At 44.5% G+C, this 25,281-nt stretch overlaps 1 protein-coding gene across 3 annotated transcripts in view; it reads left to right on the plus strand.

The window, feature by feature from the left end:
* The window catches only part of LOC126203043 (protein spaetzle 5-like), a 326,834-nt gene that overhangs the window by 206,943 nt on the left and 94,610 nt on the right, over positions 1-25,281 (plus strand). For all 3 annotated transcript variants that reach the window (XM_049937281.1, XM_049937283.1, XM_049937282.1), the window contains exon 2: positions 5,227-5,390. In XM_049937281.1, coding sequence (XP_049793238.1) covers positions 5,227-5,390 — 164 coding nt within the window. The remainder of the gene's footprint in view (positions 1-5,226; positions 5,391-25,281) is intronic.

Below are 25,281 nucleotides of genomic sequence, written 5' to 3' on the forward strand. Positions count from 1 at the left end.
TCAACGTCCTCAGTAACACGCAGTTGGGAAGCTCACACCAAAAAATGACATTTTATAGCGATTTTAATATTTGTCATTGTTGTTAATGGATTCTTATGGCTACACTGTTCACACAATTATGAAAAACAAAACGCAAAATAAGTGAAAGTTCCTTGTGGTAAATGTCTACAGTTTACACTCCTGCTCGTTTGCCCATCTACACACTGGTTCCGCCTTCACAGTCACATCCCCCAAACACATTTTTCTTGCGAGCTCTCGACTTCTTGGGGATGGGAGGCACATTCCTCTGTGCTGCCTACCGTATGCCTGATGGAGTACGCCACGGAAAAAAAAGAAGTTATCAGTATATTGGCTCAAGAAAACGCAAACAAACATACGCAGTCTTGCACGCATGCAAACAATTAGAAACAAGTAAATACAAACAGAAAAACATGTTTTAGGTGGGGGCGCAATTGCAGTAAAGGAATGTTAGACAAAGAACTCCCCGCAAAAGATGAATCCGTAGAACTAATAGCTTTTCCGATAATTTCGTCTTCAACTTCGGAAGATTCTTGAGCTTCTTAAGTGTGCTCTTATTCTGCAGTCAGAGACCTATCAGGAGCAACGTACAACATACTTGTAAATGATTTATACACTGATCGTCCAGTAACACACAAAATAAAAATTTCGTCGCGAAAACTAATTCTTAGAAGAATTGCAGATTTGCATTCATTTTTTTCATTCTGATCATTAGTTCCGCAACCCACCTTTCATTTCGCGCACTTTGCTTGATTTTCATTCATCAAATTAAGGGGTGTTTGTTATGTTTCCGAAAAGGCAATACTGCATCTGCAAAAGAATCGTTGTAGACCGAAAATCATTGCTTGGGCCAGCTGCCAATAATATAACAGGCATTTTCAAATACACGTGACGGAATTATTCCTGTAAGCCGCTAACAGAACCCGGAACTGCGACCTTTTCTGTCTCCGCCGCGGATACAAAAATTCGATAAGACCCTAGCACTTTTTCACACACGCTCCTTTCACTTTTTGTTCTACGTTGCTGGAAAATGAACGCCATTCCTTCAAGACGCCGTCACCATCACACATATAACTTTACGACAAAGAGCACTCGAAATCCTAATGGCATCGCTTGACATTTCCTGACGCCTGCTTCCGTCTTATTCTTTCAACTGATTAACAGACCAAAAGGTCCTACCATAGATGTACAACAATTCCAAAATTTACCAACAGCATACATGTTTACCGTTATATCAGTCAATTTAACATATTTCAGAGTAAAAGAGTCATTAATAAAGCAAAATGAAAATAACTGCGACACCATGATTTCTGTATGATTGGTCGGACGGTGTTAGTGATGTCGCCCTCCAGAAATTTACTTTCCCTATATATTTGAACTACCATAACACTCTGCCCCATGGCGCAAGATTTCCGTCCTCTGGCTGTCTGCACAGCTCTAGACTGAAGTAAAATTTACAACTGCTTTGACCAGCACTTTCTTATGCAAGAACTTCGGATACTTTTTTTCTAAATAACCTGTATACAAAACCGGCTTGCAGCGCCGCTGGTTTCCGCTCAGCAGTTTGAGCAGACTGCTATGAAATCTCAATTATACGTTAATAATCGTTGGAACTATTCGGTTTTTTCTTTCTCTTGTTGAGAACAGCAAAGTGATCAGACTACAAAGACCCCATCCCGTGTAGCTTACTGGTGGGTTAACCGCAAACCGCAACTTGTAGTCAGCGCAAGCATTTGCAGCTGAGAGTGCTAAACCGCAGTGACGGGTTTCATACTCGCAACAAATTCGGTCTCTTCGGACAATGCCCGAAGGAAAACTTTTCAGGTACATTATTTAACGCATACGGTGGAAGACGTATCATCAGGCTTACAAAACGCCCTGGTATCAGTGTTGTCCACTGCTACGTACTGCAGCTGTACTTTTCGATTTAATCTGGACTTTATACCACAGCTTTAGCATACATTTTCAGAGAGTAGCTTTTTCCTATAGTCTGCAAAGCGTGATCACTAATTAGAAGGCATTTTGTTCCAGTCATTCTGCGAAAAACTTAAGATTCATGTTGCAAAGTAGATATGTTGAGAGGTAACATCTTCTCATCATCGGGGACCTTGAGGACGTAGAATTAACTAGGCTGGGTAAGGATGGCAAAAGAAATCGCTTGGCGCTTGTTGACAGGAATCTTTGCAGCATTTATCTTAAGACGTTTAGGAAAACTACATCACTCGTTGATACTCCAAAGTAAGTCATAAGAGAATTTGGTTACATCCAACAATTAAAAACAGGAAACGATGGGATCATTCCAGAATAAAAAGGTCATTAATAAATAAATTTTCCTAATTGGGTTTTTCGCTCTGCAGCGGATGGTGCGGTTACGAAATTTCCTGGCAGATTAAAGCTGTGTGCCGGACCGGGAGTCGAAACGAGAATCTGTACCTTTTTCGGGAAAGTGCTCCACTGATTGAGCTGTACAAGCACTACTCACGCCCTACTCTCACAGTTTTACTTTCGCCAATATCTCATCTCCTAGCTTCCCAATTTCCAGAACAAGGACTCGTGGAAGAAAGAAAATCGCAGAGATATGGTTTAGCTAATGCCTGGGAACAGGAGAACTTCTGAGAAGTTTGGATGTTAGAATATGAGATATTGGGGAAAGCACCACTGTGAGGACGAGTCGTGGGTAATGCTTGGGTAGCTCACTCGGTAGAGCGCTTGGCCGCTAAAGGCAAAGGCCCCGGGTTCGATTCGCGGTGCGGCACACGGTTTTAATGTACCACAAAGTTTCAGATTTTAAGATCTTTAAAATGTGACGGTGAATGTGGTGCAGCCTTGCGACTACTTTGTTTCCTAGATATTCGAATATCTAGCACTCTCCGCGGATTCTGGAAACGCTGTCCCGACGCTGGCAATTTGGTTTAGTCACGACTATGACGACGATTGGTAGTCATCGAAAGCTGGAGTTTCGCCTTTCATTTGACGCTTATTGAGCGTCTGCACACTCACCAAAAAACAGCACTCGCCAAAATGGTAAAACAGTTGAGCAGTCCACACCCACATGTGAGAAACGCCCTCACAGCTTTCTGCACTGAAAGACATAACTAGACTGATTACGGACGACCGAGCGAGACAGCAGAGTGTTTAGCACACTGGACTCGCATTTGGGTGGACAACGGTTCAAACCGGCGTCCGTCCATCCAGATTTAGGTTTTCTGTGATTTTCCTAAACCGCTGCAGGCAAATGCCTGGATGGTTCCTTTAAAAGGGTACGGCCAATTTCCCTTTTCATCCTTCCCTAATCCGAGGTTGTGTTCTGTATCTAATGACCTCAATGTCTACGGGACGTTAAACAGTAAACTCGTCCTCCTGATCAACGAGGGATCACCTTCACTTCTGAAATAAACCATGGAAACTCCACTTTCACCCCAGGGCGCACACTACTTGAACGCTCCACGAGGACTGCCGACTGATCCCCGATCTCTTCCAAACCGCTCCACGAAGTTATTTAACTATGAGGCTTTACAATCAGTCAGAATTAGGAGCATCACGTAGACATTTCCGTTCACCATTTCCTGCTCTCGTTAATAGAGCTCTCGTATCTTGCTCCCTTCTGGGAGACTTTCGTAAGTTTCTCTGCCAGTGATGTTGGAACCCACAAGCCAAACTCGAGAAACTACTGAACGATAAATGAGAGTATTACCCATTTAGGAGAATTCTGGGAAAGACCAGCCCAAATAAAACAACCTCACCCTGCAAATAAAAACTGGTCGTGGCCAGTATAATAGCGGACTGGGCTGGCGCACATTGCGGCAAGGAAATGATATAAACTACCGGGAAAAAAATAACACTCTCAAGTACTGTGTTCAGTGGCACCAGGGTATAACATGTGCATACTGAAGGGTTGTTATGTTAGTGATTCACTTGCGACGGTCTTCGGCGATCAGAAGGCGCTTACGAAGCCATCTGCACCCTCTGTTTTGAGTCTATAGGCAGTAATGAACAGTGTTTGCAGCATTCATCCGAGGGTACGACCATGCCCCACCAATAAGTACGTACTCCTGTTGAACAACTTCAGCCATTTGATAAGGATCGCATTGCGGGCCTCCGGGAGCTGGATGGATGTATCTGCGGATTGCTGCACATGTTTAGCACAGAGTGCTGCATCGACAGCGGTCTGTAGAACAATCTCACACCTGCAGATCAGGCTCTGGACCTCCGTGTAATACCGACGCACTTCAAGACTGACGCACTGTGCGAGAATCGGTGGGCGACCGAACATCATCCAGGGACGAAACCCAACCACCCGTTGCGCCTGTTGTGTCATCAGCGAACATTGGGAACTTTGTGCTTGCAGCAGGCTTAAGATCAACTGTATCTCTGGTCGGATTACCAGCGACACCACCGTACCACCAAGGATGGCAAATCTGATGACGTGAAAGATTTGACTGGAGAGTGGAATTGTGCTGTATCGTCTTTAGTGATGAGAGTACTTCTGTCTGTTAACGAGTGATGGACGTACACGTATATGGCGTAGACCTGGTGAGCTGTCTGTTCCAGAGTGCATTCGCCAACAACCCGTAAGTCCCACACCAGACCTCATGGTGTGGGGAACCGTTAGTTACAGCTCGCGGTTGCATTTGGTGATTCCCTACAGTAAAGTAACCAGTGCACATGGTGTTATCCCCATGCTACTGCCATTTCTTCGGCAGGAAGCTGATGTACTTTTTCAGCAGGACAATGCACACCCATATACGGCTGTTGTGACGCAACTTGCTCTACGTGATGTGCCCTGGCCAGGAAGATCACCCGATCTGTCGCCAATTGAACACGTTGGAACATGATTAAGCAAGAACTTGCTCGTTCTCGAGGGCCTGTACGAACCAGTGCCGAACCGCAACAAAAGGAGCAAGACGCATGAGCCAATCTATTGCAGGATACCATTCGGCACATTTACGATCGTTTGCATGCAAGACTACACCTCTGTGTTGCAGCTAGAGGGCGATACACTGTGTACTGATAACACTCTTTGGCACCCTTTACTGTAACATGCCGTTACTGTACAGTACAGTACAGTCCTACAACGGCATCTCACTTGTGAATAAAATTACCTTGTCCTTGTCCTTAAGAGTGTCGCATTTTTCTTCTGCAGTATATTAAAATTGTTCCATAAGCAAAGGGTGTGTCGAGGTAGTGCAGCGCCCGGCTCGGTTGCAGGTCTTGGGCGTGCTGCTGGCGGCGACCCCGCTGGCGTCGAGCCCCCAGTGCGACCACTACGGCGGCTGCCGCAGCTACCCCTTCCTGCCCGCGCCTCCCGGCAAGACGCCGTCCTGCGCCAAGCCGGGCGCCACCTTCTGCGAGAAGATCGACCACTACCCCACGTGAGTATCGCTAGTCCGCCTCACTTGATGCTCTCATGCACTACACACACAGAATAAAGATCAACGCCACGAAGGTAGCCAATAATTGTCATTGTGATACAACCAAATGACTGGATTATGAAACCAGAACGACAGGATGAATATGAAGTACCGTACTACCACTCCTAGAAACGCTCCTTCTCATCTGTCGTCTATAGGAGATTGCGCAGCATCGCGCGAAGCTCACTCGTGGCCGGGGATAGAATCCGCCGTGTGGAGGCTAGTGAAACAAATTATGCAACTTATTGCCCGTAGACTTCCTCCTAATCCAGTGGTCGTCAAACTGTTTTGCTCAAGAGCCACTAATCGTGTCTACATCTACATGGATACTATGCAAATCACAATGAAGTGCCTGGCAGAGGGGTCATCGAACCACCTTCACAATTCTTTATTATTCCAATCTCGTGTAGCGCGCGGAAAGAACGAACACCTATATCTTTCCTTACGAGCTTTGATTTCCCTTATTTTATCGTGGTGGTCGTTTCTTCCTATGTAGGTCGGTGTCAACAAAATATTTTCGCATGGGAGGAAACAGTTGGTGATTGGAATTTCGTGAGAAGATTCCGTCGCAACGAAAAACGCCTTTCTTTCAATGATGTCTAGCCCAAATCCTGTATCATTTCAGTGACACTCTATCCCATATTTCGCGATAATACAAAACGTGCTGCCCTTCTTTGAACTTTTTCGATGCACTCCGTCAGTCTTATCTGGTAAGGATCCCACACCGCGCAGCAGTATTCTAAAAGAGAACGGACAAGCGTAGCGTAGACAATCTGATTAGTAGATCTGTTACATTTTGTAAGTGTCCTGCCAATAAAACGCAGTCTTTGGTTAGCCTTCCCCCACATCATTTTCTGTGCGTTCCTTCCAATTTAAGTTGTTCGTAATTGTAATTCTGAGGTATTTAGTTGAATTTAAGGCCTTTATATTTGACTGATTTATCGTGTAACAGAAGTTTAACGAGTTCCTTTTAGCACTCATGTGGATGACCTCACACTTTTCGTTATTTAGGGTCATCTGCCAATTTTCGCACAATTCTTTTCTAAATCGTTTTGCAGTTTGTTTTGATCTTCTGATGACTTTATTACTCGATAAACGACAGCGGCATCTGCAAACAACGTAAGACGGCTGCTCAGATTGTATCCCAAATCGTTTATATAGATAAGGAACAGCAAAGGGCCTAAAACACTACCTTGGGCAACGCCAGAAATCACTTCTGTTTTACTCTATGAGTTTCCGTCAGTTACTACAAACTGTGACCTCTCTGACAGGAAGTCACAAATCCAGTAACATAACTGGGACGATATTGTATAGGCACGCAATTTCTCTACAAGCCGCTTGTGTGGTACAGTGTCAAAAGCCCTCTGGAAATCAAGAGATATGGAATCGATCTGAAATCCCTTATCAATAGCACTCAACACTTAATGCGAATAAAGAGCTAGTTGTGTTTCACAAGAACGATGTTTTCTAAACCCATGTTGACTGTGTGTCAATAGACCGATTTCTTCGAGGTAATTCATAATGTTCGAACACAATATATGTTCCAGAATCCTGCGAAATCTCGGGCCGCATTTGTACGGATCTATTACAAGTCGTGCGATACCTCCTAATATAGCGACGGAGGTCCTTTCTCCAGTTGTGGTCCAGCAACTCATGAACTCAACAAGTCGTTGGAAGTCTCCTGCAAAAATATTGGTTCATGCTGCCTCTATAGTCGTCCACAATTCCGAAAATGTTGTCGGTGCAGGATTTTGTGTACGAACTGACCTCTCGAGTAAGTCCCGTAAATGTACGATGGGATTCATGTCGGACGATCTGGGTGGCCAAATCATTCACTCGAATTATCCAGATATTCTTCAAACCAATCGCCAACAATTAAGGCCCAGTGACAAGGAACATTGTCATCCATAATGATTACTGGTTGTTCGTGAACATGAAGTCTACGAATGGCTGCAAATGGTCTCCAAGTTGCCGAACATACTCATTTTTCAGTCAATGATCGGTTTAGTTGGACCTGAGGACGCAAGCCATTCCAATGAAACACAGCCCACACCATTACGAAGCCACCACCACCTTGCACAGTGCCTTGCTGACAACTTGCGTCCATAGCTTCATGGGGTCTATGCCACACTCAAACCCTACCATCAGCTCTTACAATTTTAAATCGGGACTCATCTGACCAGGCCACGATTTTTCAGTCTAGGGTCCAACCGATATGGTCACGAGCCCATGAGAGGCTCTGCAGGCAATGTCGTGCTTGTTAGCAAAGGCAGTCGCGTCGATAGTGTGCTGTCATAAACCATTAACGCCAAATTTGATCGCACTGTCCTAACGGACACGTTCGTCGTGCGTCCCACATTGATTACTGCGGTTAGTACACGCATTGTTGCTTGCCTGTTAGCACTAACAACTCCACGCAAACACCGCAACTCCCGGTCGTTAAGTGAAAGCCGTCGGCCACTGCGTCACCCGTATTGAGAGGTAATGCCTCAAATTTCGTATTCTCGGCACACTCTTGGCGCTCTGGGCCGCGTTCAAAGTCTGTTACTTCCCGTTATGCGGCCGTAATCACGTCGGAAAGCTTTTCACATGAATCATCTGAGTACAAATGACAGCTCCGAAAATGCAGTGCCCTTTCGCGCCTCGTGTACGCGATACTACTGCCATCTGTATATATGCACACTGCTATCCCATAACATTTGTCACCTCAGTTTATTAATTGGTAACCTACATAAATATGTCATGAGTCCCCAGTATCTAGCTAAGGTAAGGACAGCATAAGTTGCTCATCATTCTCCAAGTACTGGTCGCTAAAAGTCAGTACCATCCGGATCACTTCGTGTCGACTGTGGTCTGTTTCAGATAGCTGCCAATCTCAGCGATCTAACAGTTGCCACAGAGTAATTGCGTGATGAAGTGGTCATTGTTTTACGATTTGCTCTTGTATTTATATGCACTACTCAATATGAGACACCATTATAAAAGTTTGATAAATAATGTAAATGTCAAATTCCTTCTACTCACAGCATTGTATTCAACAGTATTAACTAATTTAATTTTCCTTGCCACAGATAAGAGCAACATTTGAATATGCCCATCACTGTAATGAGTATTCAGAGACCATGTTATTTCCGTGTCAAAGTTTATTCCATGGCAGCTGATCGGTACGAGTCGCACATTCCCGTGAGTTTTCAGTACTGGAAGACAAACAGTAGCAGATTTCCCCTCTCACATCTGCAGTTGCCGCGCTACTAACCCCTCTACTCCTATGGTAAGCGGTCACCTTTACTTAGCGCACGACCGAATTCATCGTGGTAAATTAAAATTACGCACAACTAGAAAGATTTCTGCTTCTGTAAGTATCTTAGTTTGTTACTAACCAGGAAAACTACTACGAGGGCAGTTCAATAAGTAATGCAACACATTTTTTTTCTCGGCCAATTTTGGTTGAAAAAACCGGAAATCTCTTGTGGAATATTTTCAAACATTCCCGCTTCGTCTCGTATAGTTTCATTGACTTCCGACAGGTGGCAGCCCTGCACGGAGCTGTTAAAATGGCGTCTGTAACGGATGTGCGTTGCAAACAACGGGCAGTGATCGAGTTTCTTTTGGCGGAAAACCAGGGCATCTCAGATATTCATAGGCGCTTGCAGAATGTCTACGGTGATCTGGCAGTGGACAAAAGCACGGTGAGTCGTTGGGCAAAGCGTGTGTCATCATCGCCGCAAGGTCAAGCAAGACTGTCTGATCTCCCGCGTGCGGGCCGGCCGTGCACAGCTGTGACTCCTGCAATGGCGGAGCGTGCGAACACACTCGTTCGAGATGATCGACGGATCACCATCAAACAACTCAGTGCTCAACTTGACATCTCTGTTGGTAGTGCTGTCACAATTGTTCACCAGTTGGGATATTCAAAGGTTTGTTCCCGCTGGGTCCCTCATTGTCTAACCGAACACCATAAAGAGCAAAGGAGAACCATCTGTGCGGAATTGCTTGCTCGTCATGTGGCTGTGGGTGACAATTTCTTGTCAAAGATTGTTACAGGCGATGAAACATGGGTTCATCACTTCGAACCTGAAACAAAACGGCAATCAATGGAGTGGCGCCACACCCACTCCCCTACCAAGAAAAAGTTTAAAGCCATACCCTCAGCTGGTAAAGTCATGGTTACAGTCTTCTGGGACGCTGAAGGGGCTATTCTGTTCGATGTCCTTCCCCATGGTCAAACGATCAACTCTGAAGTGTATTGTGCTACTCTTCAGAAATTGAAGAAACGACTTCAGCGTGTTCGTAGGCACAAAAATCAGAACTAACTTCTCCTTCTTCATGACAACGCAAGACCTCACACAAGTCTTCGCACCCGAGAGGAGCTCACAAAGCTTCAGTGGACTGTTCTTCCTCATGCACGCTACAGCCCCGATCTCGCACCGTCGGATTTCCATATGTTTGGCCCAATGAAGGACGCAATCCGTGGGACGCACTACGCGGATGATGAAGAAGTTATTGATGCAGTACGACGTTGGCTCCGACATCGACCAGTGGAATGGTACCGCGCAGGCATACAGGCCCTCGTTTGAAGGTGGCGTAAGGCCGTAGCATTGAATGGAAATTAAGTTGAAAAATAGTGTTGTGTAGCTAAAAGATTGGGGAATAACCTGGTGTATTTCAATGCTGAATAAAACAACCCCTGTTTCAGAAAAAAAATGTGTTGCATTACTTATTGAACTGCCCTCGTATCTCAACACTCTCTTCACGTTAGTTGACTTTTTTCGATATGTTAGGTAGCTGATAGACGCATATTATTATAAAATGCGACTAAGAACCGCGGGCCGGACAAATATTCGATTCGGGCCATATGCGGCCCGCGGACCACAGTTTGACAACCACTGTCCCATCCAATTGTTGATGGACATGACTTAATTCTCAGCACTGCTACAGTCTTAACATAAACCTCAGCCTTGGTTTGATCCGCGAGATAATGTTCAAATCGCCACTACTCCTTTACCATTAACCAATGCCCTGTAGAAATGCAACTATCTTCAAAGCACTGTAATACCCGACCACAGTAGTGGAAAAAGAGCACCGCAAACCGTCACTTAGCCGTCTCCAACCGCTTTCTAGTGTCTCCTCCATAAACAATGCAGGATATCATCTAAACTTAAAGAAGAAAAGCACACACATAATAAATACCACAATTTTTCACTAGAAAAATCAGTATTTATTGCCTTATGTAAGACCTCGTTGTTAACAGGCTCTACCTCCAGCTAGCTCAAGTCTCCATGTTTTGATATGAGACTTCCGTCCATCTATCAAATTCTCGCACCCCGTCTCATAAAAACTAGAAAACGACATTTTGGTAACTGAGGATCTCATTCCCGACCTCACATACGCAGTACTTGCATACGCAGTACTTGTAAAACTTCCGCCCCGCCCCGCCCCACATGGCCCACAACTCCTGTCCTACCCTCGCGGAGGCTGCTGACCCACACCGATTTTGCAAGCTCCAAACCCGACCTACTAAACTCTTGTAAGGTGTAGTCCTTTGAGCCAGTCACCCTCCAGAGCAGAATTTAGGTGCTTCACTTAGACATTTGCCGCTAACGCTCGTAGTTCTCCTCTAAGTTGCTGCCTTAAGCCTAATTTTCAACACTTTTATTGCCAAAATGTATTAAGAAACAACGGCCATTCTCACTTTTGAGAACAGCAGGTCCGGCTCAGTCTACCATCCATTTGGCCGACTTAGGGGGGGACCGGCGCATTATCTCGAGGCCGGAGAATAGCCCCCATACCGACGGGAGCGGCTCGGAAATGGTATATTACATGTTGACCATTACAACTGCGACATCATGAAGTCGCTTTGCAGCAAACGTCTGTTGTGTGCGTACACAATAGTAAGGAGACGTAGGATACAGAGTGGTATGGCAACTGGTGTTGTAGAAGAGCTGGACGGGAGTAGAAATTATTAGCGAATAAGTTAACAAAGTAAAGAGAAGATTTTATTTAGTTGTATCTCTCCAAGCGCATGAAGACTCATTAGAAATAATGCAGTAGGGAATAGAGTCCAGATATCACAATGTAGCTAGGAAGAGGCTCTCTGAATTAAAGCACGAACACCGAGCGAGGTGGCGCAGTGGTTAGCACACTGGACTCGCATTCGGGAGGACGACGGTTCAATCCCGTCTCCGGCCATCCTGATTTAGGTTTTCCGTGATTTCCCTAAATCGTTTCAGGCAAATGCCGGGATGGTTCCTTTGAAAGGGCACGGCCGATTTCCTTCCCAATACTTCCCTAACCCGAGCTTGCGCTCCGTCTCTAATGACCTCGTTGTCGACGAGACGTTAAACACTAACCACCACCACCACCACCACCACCACCACCATTAAAGCACGAACGATGGTGCTGGTGCCACGACTAGTCAGCGTCTGCATTGCGCCTCATAGAGAAGTGGTTCTGAGTGCGAGTGGGTTATGTGGCTGCGTTCTATATCGCGGTGGCGGACAGCGTTTGTGGTGCGGAGCCACTGGAGTCATGGCTCAGCGGGCGTGCCCCATTGGGTCCGCCGGATCCCGCACGACCGCCATTGGTGTCCGACGGAAATTTGCATTTCCGTTTCCAACTTTATCACTCCCATGAGGCGGTATCGGCACATGACACCACAATGTAAAATTGGCATTAAATGTATATTCTTGGATTTAAAAATCATTTCAGAGCAACCGCATGAAGTACATATAAGTAACGCCATCTACATTACACAGTAGATTTCTCATTAAGAAACCGCATTTGAATGTTGGTTTGCTTGTGAGAAAATTGTGTTACTCTTCTTTTAAGGAAGACAACGTCTACCACCCAGTGTCGTATTCGGCAGCTGCTGGATCATGACCTACCTATACTGCAATTTATAGTACCTCAATATTGATGATCATGTTGCTTGGGATACAACGTCTACCATGTGTATAGGGAACTTAAGAGTTCAGGATCTCACGTATCTAGCGCCTCAGAGGACAGACATATTTTATGCTCTGCCACGTAAGATCGTGCAGTCACATCACTTGCCTAAACTCAAAAGATGGATTTGTTTGCATTATCCAGGAGCGCAGTGCGGCGACGTCTGGAGCGCCACAGACTGTCAGTATGGCGTAAATTGTTAAGGCTTCCCTTGATCCTGCAGCAGGAGAAGGCTTGCTGACAGAAGTAGGCCCAACGACATGGGACAAAAGGGCGGCATCACGTCAGCTTTCCAGACGCGTCCTGTATCTGCGTACAGCACCGCAATGGACGATATGTACGTGTAGACTCCGAGGAGAACGAACGTGAAGAGACTGCATTCGTTATCGTCATACCCGCCCAGCAGTTGGCATGGTGGTATAGGGTGACATTGGGTACACAACACTATCATCTACGGTTCGCATAGCCTGCTGTTTGGACAGCACGCGTTGCGTTTCTGACGTCTTAATACGGATGGCTGTGTCCTGTCTTCGAGGTCTCCGTTACGTTATATTCCAACAACGTAATGTAAGAGCTTGTGTTGGGCGTACTGTCCTGCTCGACCTCGATTCATAGGCGGTGTTAGAGAGTTTCCCTAGCTACCACGTTCTCGAAATCTCTCATCCATTCAGAACATCTGGTCTTGGATTGTCGAAACATTGGCAAGTCAGCACTCGACAGCCACTACAACTGGAAAACTCTGGCATGCAGTTGAAGCATCATGGAAAGTTATACCAGTTCGACTCGATGTCCAATCAGGTTAGAGTCACTGTTCCTGCCAGAGGTTGCAGCTGTGTGTACTAAGTTTTGCTTCATGTCGACCCCCAGTTTAATTACGTATTCTTGTTAATATAAACACACGACTTATAGAGTTATAAATTTATAGCCAGTAATATATTTGCAGCTGTCCCAACATTTGCATCAGCCTCTACATTTCATCTTTGTGAACCACTTCAAGACTAATTCAGTCACGCATTGGGCGATAAGAAAACAAGTTCCAGGAAAGCTATAATTTCTCTGATTTCACTTTCACTGTATGATCATTAGGCATTGCTCCAAAAACGTATCGGGAAGAGAGAATAATATGCTTCTTGACTTGCACTACGAGGCAAGGCTGAGGCATTCTGTGATGCAAAATACAATTCTTGCATCATTTCACACTGGTAATTGTCGAATGGTATTATCGCACTTATGTAGCAAACAAGAGGCGTATGTACTCGTAGTACCACTTTCCCATTATTGTCTATAGTTTCAGTCAGTCCAACTTGCTGAAGTACCCAGACTGAAAAAAAAATACTCCAGAGCTGATGGAGCGACAATGTTGCAAGTAACATCCGCGAGTGAATTATTGATTAGGACTTTACCATAAAATTAAGTTTATGTGCGGATAACACATTAAATCAATATCGATTCTAGTGATTAGTCACCGATGACTAAGCCAAGCAAATATGAGTGTTTGTTGCTAACAATGAAATAGTTCCCTGTTTATGCCCTGTAGTCGTTACCAAAACGCGCAGTGTCTATTGGATGACGAAAACAAACGTTTTCCTTACACCAGGCCCATCTGATAAAAGAAAAACTAATGCATTCAGAAACTTCGCAGCAATTACTAGTTTTATTTAGACAGAACTGGAATTGAGTAAGAAATTGTCGTGGCCGTTTTTCTGCATATTTTGCTGCATACCAGGTACATTTGATTAAATTCGTAAAATGTGGTGATGCAAACTGGAAATGCAGAAATGTTAATGGTGTTGAGACAGCAAGCAGCCACAAATTTATTTTCAGTTCCTTTATTCAAAAGGCGCCGTTACCGGTTTCGAATCATTGCTGCCTCAACACCATCAACATTTGTCTTCAAATAACAGCCACGGTCTCCAACCATGTCATCATATGACAAAATTGCAATGCAGAAATGACTGGATTAACAATACTGTTCCGCTGATAGGTCTGACAGTTTTCTGATAAATGCTTTACACTGTGAAACCTATTTTTTTTTATTCATAGGCTGGAGTATATTATTGGCTCCGGGTGGTATCCGATTTATATTTCATCGTCCTCCTATAGACGAGGTATCATTACGTCCAAACCAGGAGTCCTTCAAAAGCAATAAATCATTTTCCGCAAAACATAAGAAGACGAATAGGATGTAACATTCAAAATTAATTTCGCTTAATTTTTCAGATTTCGTTACGTCGATTACAAGACTTGTGTTAAGCCAGTAATGTACTGATGTGTCATAACATTCATCGATTGCACAAGTGACTGTCATTTTTCGCCCAAAATGATAAAGAGCGATTTGCACGATAACTGACTGATTGGCTTTATAAGCAGTTTTTGGGGATAACAAAAAGCTTCGTCTTCACTTCAGCTATGAATTTCCCTGTAATATCACCTGTTAATGACATCTCCTCTACACATTTACTTGAAGTAAACTTGGAAATTTTGCGACTTCCTAATCCGTATAATTTCCTGAATCTATTTAACTAGTTCTAAGATGCCTGAAAATCAGTAATGTCCATCTCATTTGCAATTCAGAGCATCCAGTCTCGTAGACTTCCCTCGGTAACGGAGCACTGACACTCATGGGCGGTTCTATATCTTGCGAATAGTTTTGAGATGGTGCACATTTCGTGCATCGTGTAAATATTTCTACCATTTATAGAATTCCTTTTCAGATTTTACAAAAGGAAACCGACTTTGCACATTGCTTAAGTTTATGCATTTCTCACTCCGTCGTTTAACCGGGCACACAGTTTTAATCTGCCAGGAAGTTTCATATCAGCGCACACTCCGCTGCAGAGTGAAAATCTCATTCTGAAAATATTTACAGCTTTTTCTTCCTCACTGAAAGCTGTTAACGTAATTGTTTTCTTTGAGCTTGAAAGGTATTCTATTGTTTGTTCAGGACTTTAATTAGCACAAAACTTATCGTTAGAACGGCAATTCATAGAATCATCTAAGTTCTTTCCTGTTTCTTCTATTTCTACAGTTTCTAACGAAATGTCGACATCACTGGAACGAATGTCCAAGAAATTAACTAATAAATAAAATATACGTCGGACTTCAGGAGAAGTAGTTGATTTAGATTCAAACCACATTCCTTGTCTTTCAACTTTGCGAGGTTGAAAACATTAACTGGATTCCACATTAGTGTGATAGTCTGCAGCCTGCACAAAGACAGATGCTATAAGCAAGCATATACCAAGAAATCGCAAACAAAATTAAATTAATTTAGTTTGGTCTGCTTTGTTAACATTTAGTGATACCTCAAAGACAACTGCTAATGGTTATGGACATTACATGAGTTGCAAATTCGAACGAACAGTAATTGTGAACAACTGTCTCCGAGAGACTATCAACGGATTACAATGGCGTTGTCCTGTGTTAATCTATTTATCGATGTGCTATCAACCAATGCTATGTGCACGCCGTGTTCATCATGCTCTGCCTACTGCAGCTACGGCAGGGGTGTACGTTTCTCCAACAGCCTGGCGACCTATGAATTTGGCAAATTTAAACATATTTTTAAAAATACTTGCTGTGTGTCTTGGCAGCTAAATTTTTGACACTGTTTCTTTCGTTATATTCAACCTATACAAAAAATTTCGGGGCAGGTTTCGATAGGTCGAACTGGATAGCTCCCTTGTCTGTCATACGGCAACAGCCTTACAGAGCTGGCGATGCTATCCCCCAGGTTATTTATACAAACGATGTAGAATGACAATACCACCACTGTTTTCCTAGGAAAATCTCGGCACAAAGTTCGCTTTCAGCTATGTTTCATTCAGGAGTGCTAGTCCTGCAAGGTTCGTAGGAGAGCTTCTGTAAAGTTTGAAAGGTAAGAGACGATGTACTGCCGGAAGTAAAGTTGTGAGGACGGGGCGCGACTCGTGCTTGGGTAGCTCAGTTGGTAGAGCACTTGCCCGCGAAAGGCAAAAGTCCCGAGTTCGAGTCTCGGTCCGGCACACAGTTTTAATCTGCCAGGAAGTTTCATATCAGCACACCCTCCGCTGCAGAGTGAAAATCTCATTCTGGAAGCTATGTTTCTCCTTTGACATGAACATTTTTGTATGAAGTCTCTATGCCAGCCGCAAGACTGCTTCGAAAATCTGAAAGAACAGTTAACATAATGGGGGGAATGCAATTAAAGATTTCCTACTCTTCACACTGGAAGGGTTTGATGCACTGACACGCCTTGACAACCTTCATACACACATTAATTTCATGATACGCTGACCGTACCTTATAAGTTTGTTACGAATGTTAGGTGCATCAGCGGCGCCATTACACTTTCTTGGGGTATACAAGATGGTAACTTCGTTCCAGTTGAACATTCTCTGTTTAGTACATCGTACTGAGTTCTATTAGTCAAACATTCTTCGAGCAACACTAGAGTTGCGCTCTACCATTAGTTCTGGTACAGTACATGAATGACGTAACAAATGATAGGATTACCGGTAGTAGAGGTAGCACTGGTAGGGAAATAAATATGAATGAATTTATAATCAAAAAACTGAGATCCAACGATTTCTGTTTCTTTTTTGTTTGTTTGTTTTGTACATAATCAGAACTGCATGCGTTCAGTATAAGTCCGTTGAGTACTTTATAGCCTCGCAAAATATAAAGTGCATTTCATAAGTAATAAAACTAGCTGATCGCGTAACTTCCACTGCTTTATGTGACCAAAACATCTATTTTTGAAACAAGCATAGGTGACATATGCTAAAACAAAAAATCTTTACAAATTTTCCTGTTTTTTGGTTTAGTATAACGTTCTTGATCATGATCAAAGGCAAGAGTTTCCTGTTATTATTGATCAGTTAGCTATGAATAACAGAAACATCTTTTATATAAGCTACACGAAGTAGTGGAATCGATGTTTGAAATGTTTTTGTTTTGCGCTTTGTTTTTATTTTATCTTCTTTTTGGGGAAACTGCGCTTTCTAGCGCTATTTCATAAATCCGTACATATTTATTTTTTGCTACTGCACCCCTCTGTTTCTCGTTACAAATCAACAGTTTATGAATACAACCAGAGCTAACTATTGACGATTTCCACTTTGCTGTAAATACTTATTTTTAAGTAACAGACAGGAGGATAATGTAGAACAAAAATAATCCATACGTTACGCAGCCCTTTATATATCCTCACTCAGTTTCTGGACAGCCCATCGTTTCTTGTTTCTCGGAGAACCTGGTAAGACAATGATCGTTCACGCAGACAAAGCGATCGAAATTGGGCAATGCCCGATAGATATGCAACACACATAATGTACAGGTAACGCAGTTACGATCTTAACTGAAGGAGGGTACTAGGAAAACTATCGTAGTTTACGCTTACTTGCGGTAGCCTATGGTAGTTGTACAGCTCTAAGCAAGACTGACTTCTAAGATTATATTTCGTAGGATCGTATTTTTGCCCGCATCTCGTGGTCGTGCGGTAGCGTTCTCGCTTCCCACGCCCGGGTTCCCGGGTTCGATTCCCGGCGGGGTCAGGGATTTTCTCTGCCTCGTGATGGCTGGGTGTTGTGTGATGTCCTTAGGTTAGTTAGGTTTAAGTAGTTCTAAGTTCTAGGGGACTGATGACCATAGATGTTAAGTCCCATAGTGCTCAGAGCCATTTGAACCATTTGATCGTATTTTGGTTATCATTCTATAATGTAGTACAGTGTCGAATGCACTTCTGAAATGTAGGAAGACGGAATCTACCTGTTTTGCTGCATCTCCTGCCTGCTAGGTATCATATGTGAATTCAGCTATTTGAGTTTTCACACTAGTAGTTTATGCTGAACTCGTGCAGTTTCTTTGAGGGATGCTTCTTTTCTTTTAGGTACTTTATAACGTTCGAACTTAAAATATACGATCCTACAAGAGACCTATGCCAGCGGTATTCTTCTATAATTCTGTGCATCAATTCTCTTATCCGTTTTGTAAATGGAATTGACCTGTTCTCTTTTCCAGTCACGCGTGGCACTCACTTCACGAGAGAGAGTTAATAAATGCGACGTGTATATGCAGACTGAAGCGACGAATGAAAGTTTGTACCAAGGCTGGGTCTGATTCGAATACAGTTGTCTTGCTCACTAGGCAGATGTGCTAACCACTACTCCACCCTGTCACAGCGGCTTTGCATAACTGCATGGGCCACCCTAGCATGCCTCCCTCCTTACTCCAAATCCCCGTTCATGCCCCCCCCCCCCCCCCCCGAGGAGACTCAGGTTCGAATCCTGACCTTGGTACAAGTCTTCATTGTCCCTTAAGTCTGCCTATATACATCACAGATGTTTGAGATTTGAAAATGACTCTGGAATCACATAGTTTCATTTGATTAACGCACTTATGCCTGTGTTTCAGGCAGGATATCCCGTTTCGTTCGATGCTGAGATGCTTTTCCAATACACTTAGAGAGCCTCCGCAATGTTGTTCATGTTTAGGGCGAATACGTAGAAGACCGAGGCGTGAATGGGAATTTGTATTGAGGAGGGAGGGGGCGGGGGGGGGGGGGGGCATGCTAGGGTAGACCGTGCATTGTGCAAAGCCACTGTGCCTGAGTGGCATAGTGGTTAGTGCACCTGCCTAGTGAGTAACAGATCTGAGATCGAATCCCGGCGTACGTACAAATTTTCATTTGTCGCTTCAATCTGCACATATACATCACAGGTGTTCGAAGTTTGATCGATAAATACAGTAGTGGCAGTAATTAGACCTCTACTTCCTTTTTTGGCATCAAACGTCTAGGGATGATAGATTACATCATGCGGTACAACTTTTGTCAGTGACGATATGGGAACCATGAGTGACCTGACAGACGTCATTACGGTAATAGAATCCTTGCCATACCCGTCCCAGCATGGCATCGTCGACTGAGACAGTCGCTTCCCGTATTCTCTCCCGGAGCTCTGCTACATCACGTGGTAGAGGCGGTACATACACCACATCTTTAATGTGTCCCCACAAAAATAGTCACACGGAGTGAGATCTGGGGATCAGGGAGGCCATTTCATGAAATAGCTGTCCCCCTCTGTAGCTCGGCCGATCCATCGATGAGGTAGCTCCGTATTTACGTACCCACGAACTTCACGATGAAAAGGAGTGGAGCCCTATCGTGCAGAAAGACGAATGGAGGGTCCGATTGCATATGAGGCATCAGCCATTGATGAAACATGTCCATGTAGGAATATCCAGTAACAGTGCTCTGGGCGAAGAAGAATGGCCCGTACAGCTTTCGACGTGACAAGGCACAAAAACATTTACCTTTGGCACATCACTCTCAAATTCAATGGATTCGTGTAGTTGCTTTGTAACCCAGATTCGACAATTATGCCTGTTCACTTTCCCATTAGTGTGAAAAGTGCCTTCGTCGCTAAAAATTAAGCGATCAACAATGCCATCCCCATCCTCATTCAACTGTTGCAACTACGAACAAAACTCAAAACTGTTGTCTTTGTCATCATCAATGAGCTTCTGCACTAGCTTCAATTTGAATGGTTTCATAGACAGCTTCTGTCGCCTGACTTTCCACACTATCATTGGAGCCATTTCGAGTTCACGGTATGTACGATGCACCGATTTCTTTGGACTCCTTACGAATGTCTCTCGTACTTGCTCCACATTCACTTCACTCACACAGGGACGTCCGCTTCTCTTTGGCGGGCACAAGCAATCCGTCGTAACGAATTTGTTGTGCCAGTGGTAAATGGTCTTCCTTGTTGGTGGCTTCTTACCGAACTTGGTTCCAAACATCCGTTGAACAGCTGTAGCACACTTGCTTTTGTCGAACTCCCACACACAGAAAGCTCGCTCCGCACCTGAACTCGCCATGTTTGCGTCTAGCTCTGACTATCGTCAAATTACCAAACTACTATGTGGCGGTATACATGAAAAAAAACTTGAAGAGTTTCTCTTCAAAATGACATATGTATGATATCTGTACAATTTTTGGTTCTTGTGCAATAAATAATTGAAAGTGTTCCCGGACTTTATGTACACCCCGTACCTTACTCCACTTAGACACATCCTTCCTTAAGGTTTTCTTATTGCAAATCACTCTACCAATTTACTGGGCTACAATGCACAACACCTAGTTAATAAAATCTCCTGATTCTGTAGAAACTCATCGTCCCAGAGCTGGCACGTACTAAAGGAAACCTAGCGTCGTCGGGAAGCGAAGAATTTGTCTTTAACGAAAGTTTTTCCCCATAACGTAATCTATCGCCCCTAGGCGGTTGAGACGAAGACTATGAAACACCGTGTATGTCTTTCAGGAAACTCATGACACACGGGTGCATTAGAATAATTTATTAATTTGCTGCAGGTTTCGAACAACGATTACCATCTGGCACGAAAAATTGGCTACTGCAAGTCACATGTCAATCATGCAGTGGCCTACCTTGTAGGCATCAGGATATCTGAAGACATGAAACAAGAAAGATAAGACAACTTGTGAACAACTTTGACATTGACGTTAAGAGTCTCGGTGCTCCAAGGGCTTTCCTACCAGTGATGGACGAGGCGGCAAATGGCTGTACAGACAGAGAAAGAGGCAGCTGGCTACCGCAGGCAGCAATTGTATTCAGATGAGCTGCCGACACCCAAGACCACTGCTGCCATGTCGCTGGGAAACGAACCGCAGCTCCCAAGCGCTAAATTAACACGTGTTCCTTAAAGCGTCCGCAACGTCCGAATCGTCACCGATCTGAAGGACGATTAGCCAAACATGAAGAGACAGTTTACGGGTTTTTTACTGACGGAAAATGTGTAATCCAGCTTTCTCGTAGTTCTCTGCTCCCCTGCCCTAGGATTAGACATTTATTTCAAAGCGTAACTTTTCTCTCGTAATCTAGCAGTTACTCCACGAGGCCATCACGCTATAGCTCTGTGTTGTGTGTATACACATCGTCATGACGAACAGGTGCTTACAAATACTAAAGAAACATACAATGTCTAGCCGCATTATTACGAGAAACTTTCTTCGGAGGCTTCCCGAGATATTAACTCGTAGAATTCGTGACAGATTCACCTGTACTTACGAGACGTCAGTTGTCCAACTGATGGCCATCCTTTCGATGAAATATTGTCACGGGCGGTTGTTACAGCAAAAGTAAAAAACAAGTACACGATTTCAGCCACAGAAGGCCACAAGGCAAACCACTAAAATACAATGCTTAGCTGAAAGTCTGATTCAGCGGCAAACCTATAATAACATAAAGAGAATGTTTCATTCTTCACAATAACCACAGTTTACAACACACACTGCAGTTATAAGAGTTTGAAATAATTCAGTCAGAAGATGGTTTTAGCATTAGCATTCCACATGTTGCGTGGAGCGCTTCCCACAGCTTATGGAGGCATCGGAGAAAAATTCACACATAGAACATAACTACAAAGACTTTGGCGACGGATTTCTTGGATAAAATATTCTTGGGTAACTTCAAATTCGGATAAAATTCCAAGCTTTCGATGACTGCCTCCATCATTGTCGCTAAGAGCTAAGTCTGACTGTCGTAAAGTAGAAAGGCCCCCACTTCGACGCTCAGAGGACTACATTTGAGTGGCTAGATGACGTCACGGACATGGTGCATGCTGAGGTTGCGTCCTTCATCCACAGAATGCGTTTGCGCTGATGTTGCGGGCTTTCAGACAATAGGAAATGAATTGATGTTGGTGGCCCTCAGCTACGTACCCTCCGACTCAACGTTGAAATATTAAAAGTTTTGGCTGGTTTTGTTGTCTAGGGGCTGGGATACGTAGTTGGCGCATTACAGGCTAAATACTGCTGAGTCTACAGTATACGATAAGAACACACATGAATCGTATAGTCGAAGATTTCTATCACTCGGCAATTGTGAATTATGAATGTAACATATAAGTTTATAAATGAAAAATTGCAATTAAATAAAATCTGCAGGTACTATCTCAACGTCTTTAAATGATGAATACAATAGTAGAAGGAACTTTTGAGACTGCGGTATATTTCTGCAAAACACTTATTGGTGTCGATGGTCAAGCAATTAAATAAAAGCTGAATAACAGGGAAACAATAGATTCCTACTTCACGTAATTAGCTATGAACAACAACATATTCTCTTCTAAACGCACACTACGTCTTCACTGTAGGAGCCACGGAAATCTCACAAGTGTACAAGTCGGCACTCCGAAGTATTTCTATCTGCCGCGACTACGCGCAAACCGCTCCACACTCCAAGTCTTTCCCAAGACCGTGCGTCGCACCTTCACGAGCCCGCACTTCCCGTGTCCCGTGCCAAACTCTTCACCCGAACTCGCTTCCATCCAGTCTCCCCATTCACGAGCGCTGTGATTGGCTAGAGCGCTCGCGCCATGTCCTCATGCCAACGCACCCTAACAAATATAATGAAACACGTTCGAAGTACTGGATTTACATTTAAATAACTTGAAATTAAATAAATATTCCTATGGGTGGACCATAAACATGCTCTAACACACATTTTTAGGTACATAAACAAATTAAATAAACATATATCAAAGGAATAGGACAAAAGGTAGGCCAGTAGCCTAATGTCTCTGTGCTTTCTAAAACACAGTAAATATTTAACCAATTTCTTCATGAATTGTATACATCGGATATAAACAAAGACATAGATGAATAAATATATTTATAATCATGCTGCAACCGTTTTTTCGTGTAACTGTGAAGTACTTATGGCCTGACGCGATCGATAGTAATCGGCCACTTTGACCTCCAATAACTCATGTACTATTCAAGTTACATGCCTGTAATTCATACCAATTTAGGTTTACACTAATAGTTTTCTAAAGACACAGCGATCGACAAAATCGGATGTAGCGTTTATATTTTGGAAATTCGTTGCTAGGTGTTACTTGTATAATTTACTGTCAGATACTAAACTTTAAACTAATAAGAATATTGAAAATCTGATTACATCATCAGAATCGTTGTGCAAATAATAGTAATGTACATGTTTCTTTTTGAGGTATCATGATTCATCTGGCTACTATTAATTTTTTTCGAACTGTGAAATGTCTGCCATGATGGTTTCACCAAGTCCTCCATCTTTGGCACTCCCAGCATGTCTCCTTCATCGACACAGCGTCACCATGGAATTCCGTGCCACGCGCTCGCTGGACCCAGGCTAACGTTCGGCACCACATAGTCCAGCTATTGTGTGGCATCACGCAGTTGCTAACGAGCCGCGGCTTTGACGAGCGTCCTGTGCCTTGTGCAGGCGCCTCAACTCCGAACATAGATTATTTCAGGGCGCCACAACTCGCCCGTTACCTCACAATGTCCAGCGTCTCTTGCAGTGCTACCACTTGCATCAGGCAGAAACCTATGAGAAGTCTTCCTCGGTGTTCTTCCTTTATCTTCCATTTGTTGCTAAGTGCATAGTCAGAGTCTCTATTGAAGTTGTTACCTTACAAATGAAACTTCCTGCCAGATTAAAACTGTGTGCCAGACCGATACTCGAACTCTGGACCTTTGCCTTTCGCGGGCAAGTGCTCTACCATCTGAGCTACCCAAGCACGACTCACGCCCTGTCCTCACACCTTACAGTCTACATTCCGCTGTCTCCCTGATCAGAGTCCTAACAGTTTGATATACATTCCTGGAAATTGAAATAAGAACACCGTGAATTCATTGTCCCAGGAAGGGGAAACTTTATTGACACATTCCTGGGGTCAGATACATCACATGATCACACTGACAGAACCACAGGCACATAGACACAGGCAACAGAGCATGCACAATGTCGGCACTAGTACAGTGTATATCCACCTTTCGCAGCAATGCAGGCTGCTATTCTCCCATGGAGACGATCGTAGAGATGCTGGATGTAGTCCTGTGGAACGGCTTGCCATGCCATTTCCACCTGGCGCCTCAGTTGGACCAGCGTTCGTGCTGGACGTGCAGACCGCGTGAGACGACGCTTCATCCAGTCCCAAACATGCTCAATGGGGGACAGATCCGGAGATCTTGCTGGCCAGGGTAGTTGACTTACACCTTCTAGAGCACGTTGGGTGGCACGGGATACATGCGGACGTGCATTGTCCTGTTGGAACAGCAAGTTCCCTTGCCGGTCTAGGAATGGTAGAACGATGGGTTCGATGACGGTTTGGATGTACCGTGCACTATTCAGTGTCCCCTCGACGATCACCAGTGGTGTACGGCCAGTGTAGGAGATCGCTCCCCACACCATGATGCTGGGTGTTGGCCCTGTGTGCCTCGGTCGTATGCAGTCCTGATTGTGGCGCTCACCTGCACGGCGCCAAACACGCATACGACCATCATTGGCACCAAGGCAGAAGCGACTCTCATCGCTGAAGACGACACGTCTCCATTCGTCCCTCCATTCACGCCTGTCGCGACACCACTGGAGGCGGGCTGCACGATGTTGGGGCGTGAGCGGAAGACGGCCTAACGGTGTGCGGGACCGTAGCCCAGCTTCATGGAGACGGTTGCGAATGGTCCTCGCCGATACCCCAGGAGCAACAGTGTCCCTAATTTGCTGGGAAGTGGCGGTGCGGTCCCCTACGGCACTGCGTAGGATCCTACGGTCTTGGCGTGCATCCGTGCGTCGCTGCGGTCCGGTCCCAGGTCGACGGGCACGTGCACCTTCCGCCGACCACTGGCGACAACATCGATGTACTGTGGAGACCTCACGCCCCACGTGTTGAGCAATTCGGCGGTACGTCCACCCGGCCTCCCGCATGCCCACTATACGCCCTCGCTCAAAGTCCGTCAACTGCACATACGGTTCACGTCCACGCTGTCGCGGCATGCTACCAGTGTTAAAGACTGCGATGGAGCTCCGTATGCCACGGCAAACTGGCTGACACTGACGGCGGCGGTGCACAAATGCTGCGCAGC

Source organism: Schistocerca nitens, chromosome 9, assembly GCF_023898315.1.
Source record: "Schistocerca nitens isolate TAMUIC-IGC-003100 chromosome 9, iqSchNite1.1, whole genome shotgun sequence".
Taxonomy (NCBI): domain Eukaryota; kingdom Metazoa; phylum Arthropoda; class Insecta; order Orthoptera; family Acrididae; genus Schistocerca; species Schistocerca nitens.